Here is a 2,858-nt window from a genome sequence, read left to right on the forward strand (position 1 = left end):
GTGCACGCTCTAGCTTCATTGTCGCATTCTTAAAGTTAATAAATGAGGTGGTTGGCCAAAAGATCGTATGTATTGACATTTTTAATTTCTATAGCTACAGCCTGAGTAAAAAATAGTCTTTCATTTATTTTGTTACCTCATTGTGGCTTGTGATTCTTTGTGAATTTGCAATCTTTTGTTCTGTTTTCTTGTACTACATTGTAATGGGTCGTTTACTTTTTTTGCTTTTATATTTATTAAGCTCAGCTTTTATATGGGCCTTTGCATCCATATTTGTTTTGACATGTTGTTGTATTCTCTTCTGCATTAGCTTGTCATGATGTTTTAGCCACTAAGATTACAATGCATGACTTAATTTTGTGTGTGTGTGTTTTTAGATGACCTTTGGTGATGCCATGAGAAGCAAAACAAGACTGTCAATTACAGGAAGCACTGGAGAAAACGGCCGTGTGATGACTCCAGAATTTCCAAAAGCAGTGCATGCAGTATCTTACGTGAGACCTGGCATGGGAATGAATGTCAGTGTGACTGATCTCTCTTGATTGATAAGAACCTTTTGAGTGCCTTACACAGTGGTTTGAAACATGTGTTTTCCTGGTGAATGGTTGAGAGGCAAATCCAGTATCGTGAAGACATTTCTTTCTTTTTTTTGTCAAATTAAGAACCTTTCTTCTCGTGGAAATTCATCATGGAGTCAAATGGGATCCTGTTAGTGCAAACAACGTCATTTTCTCTCTGTCACTTCTCTCTTTATCTCTCTCTACTTGTTTGAAACGGAGCTTGACTGACATGCACAGCTAATTTTGGAAGTACTGTAATCTTAACTGAAATCATTGTCTAGGCAACATACCTGTTTCTGTAGCCACCATCATTAAAGCCTGGATTCATATTGACTTAAGCACACTTGACATAATCTGCATCAAGATGTGAAATGTTTTATAAGAAAATTAAATAAAATATATATAAAAACATATTTTTAAGTATTTTCACAAACAAAATGGCTTTTAAATAAATCTGCTTCCATTCTGGTTAAATTAATCTGCGGGGATGCAACCAGTTCCATATTTTTCAAAGCCAAATATGTTCATGCTAGAGGAGGTAAATGGTTGAACTCTTGTAATTTATTATTGTTATTACAACTTTCCTGTATATCTTATTCTTTAACATTTGGTGTTAATATCAAATACCTGGCAATGCTTAACATTTGAAATAAAAAATGTCCTATGGTTTTATTTGCAAAAGGTGAAAATCCTTGCACTTCTGTCACTGCTAAGGTTTTATTTTTTTTTTCAGCTGAAGGTTTGAACTGTGTTCTCATTCAATTTAGCATACAAGGATCAGGGTAGCAGTTTTATTAAATTCTAAAAAAGCAGTCTACACATCATGAGTGCTGTACGCCATTCATGATATTATTGCATTCGTTTTGCGACTAAATGAACGTATTTGTTGAAAATGCCAAATAAATAAGTGTGCCAAATTTACTAGCATTAGTGACAAAACTAAGTTTTAACAAAATCTGTCATTGTCATCCAAGTGAATGTAGCTAATACATTCTGTATGCGTTGTAACACTGAGTACAGTGATGTGGCTTACTGATGTGTAAATTAACAACGTTTACTGATGTGTAAATTAACATTTTGAAGCATGACAGTTTCCTCACAAAATAACTACTTGATTTTGCCTTTAATATATGGTGACTGAAGCCACCAACATTACGTGATTCTCAATATTTCCAGTGTGTAAATGTCCAAGGTTGTATGGGAAACCAAACATTTGTGAAAAGGTCAGGAAATGCAGTTATCAATAAATAATTTCCATTTTATTTTCTCTGAGGCTGCTTACAGATCCAAATTAAACAAGAACTAGTTAGTTAAGCATTATGGGGGAAAAAAACCTTGGGTCTGATTTTTGATTTATCATCTTTATACAACACAAGGGAACATTGTTGTATCATTAAGGTTGACCAGAGCATAAAGTCATATATTTTGTAAATTAAATATTCTGCAGGTCATCTACAAGTATGTGTATGTATACCTTTAAAAAGATACACTGCATAATACGGCATAAATGTACTATTTGAATAAAACATATTTAGTTTATAGATCATTACTTATTTTGTATCTGAATGAATTGTGTATATGAATTAACCTCTAACCCAAATATGAATGGAGGCCCAAAATGACACAACGTATCAGTATGGTTCTTCTGTTATAATTGTTATTAAGTGTGTTGACTGTTAAAAAATTAATTTAAAAATGTATTTTTAATTTACAAGCTATTCTCACTGACACTTTGTAAATTGAGTGTGTGCTAATGTCTGAGCTTGGCCAATTTATTTTTGGGACTATTTCCATGTAAAAACAAACTAAGTATTTTATCTTGGCCATACATAAACTAGTTAATCTATCTTATGTATAATATTTCAATACATTTTCAGTAATAAAATTAAATTGGCAAATCAATGTGCAAACTATTTTTTTTTTCTTCACATTATCACTTTACAAACTACTCAGCATTTGTCATAATACAGGTAATACATAATGTATGCAGCATATTATTATTATTATTTTGATAATGATGATGTATTATCCATCATACTGCTCATAATTAATTGAGTTTGTTTGCTTTCCTTCCGTTGTTTGTCAGAACAATGTCCCCTATAATGAAACAACATACATCTATATTGTCTGGGCACAAAATAATGATTCAAAACAATACAGGTAAACAGATATTTCTTGTATGTGGAAAATATGATCTGAGGTAATTGGAGGCTGACTCAAAACTCAAGATGTGTGTATCAGTAAACTGTTCATGTAACATAATTGAAGGCCACAACATGATTTTTCACAAGTTATAAT

General features: G+C 32.2%; 1 protein-coding gene across 5 annotated transcripts in view; it reads left to right on the plus strand.

The window, feature by feature from the left end:
- LOC117408841 (glutamate receptor 2) overlaps positions 1-2,462 on the plus strand; it is an 82,579-nt gene extending 80,117 nt beyond the window's left edge. For 4 of the 5 annotated variants that reach the window (XM_034014189.3, XM_034014192.3, XM_059002368.1 and 1 more), the window contains one exon: positions 378-2,462. In XM_034014189.3, the coding sequence (XP_033870080.1) occupies positions 378-542 (165 nt within the window). In that variant the 3' untranslated portion in view covers positions 543-2,462. The remainder of the gene's footprint in view (positions 1-377) is intronic. The other variant, XM_034014190.3, reaches the window with a different exon arrangement.
- The last annotated feature ends 396 nt before the right edge of the window (positions 2,463-2,858 follow it).

This window comes from Acipenser ruthenus, chromosome 2, assembly GCF_902713425.1.
Source record: "Acipenser ruthenus chromosome 2, fAciRut3.2 maternal haplotype, whole genome shotgun sequence".
In the NCBI taxonomy this organism is placed as follows: Eukaryota; Metazoa; Chordata; class Actinopteri; order Acipenseriformes; family Acipenseridae; genus Acipenser; species Acipenser ruthenus.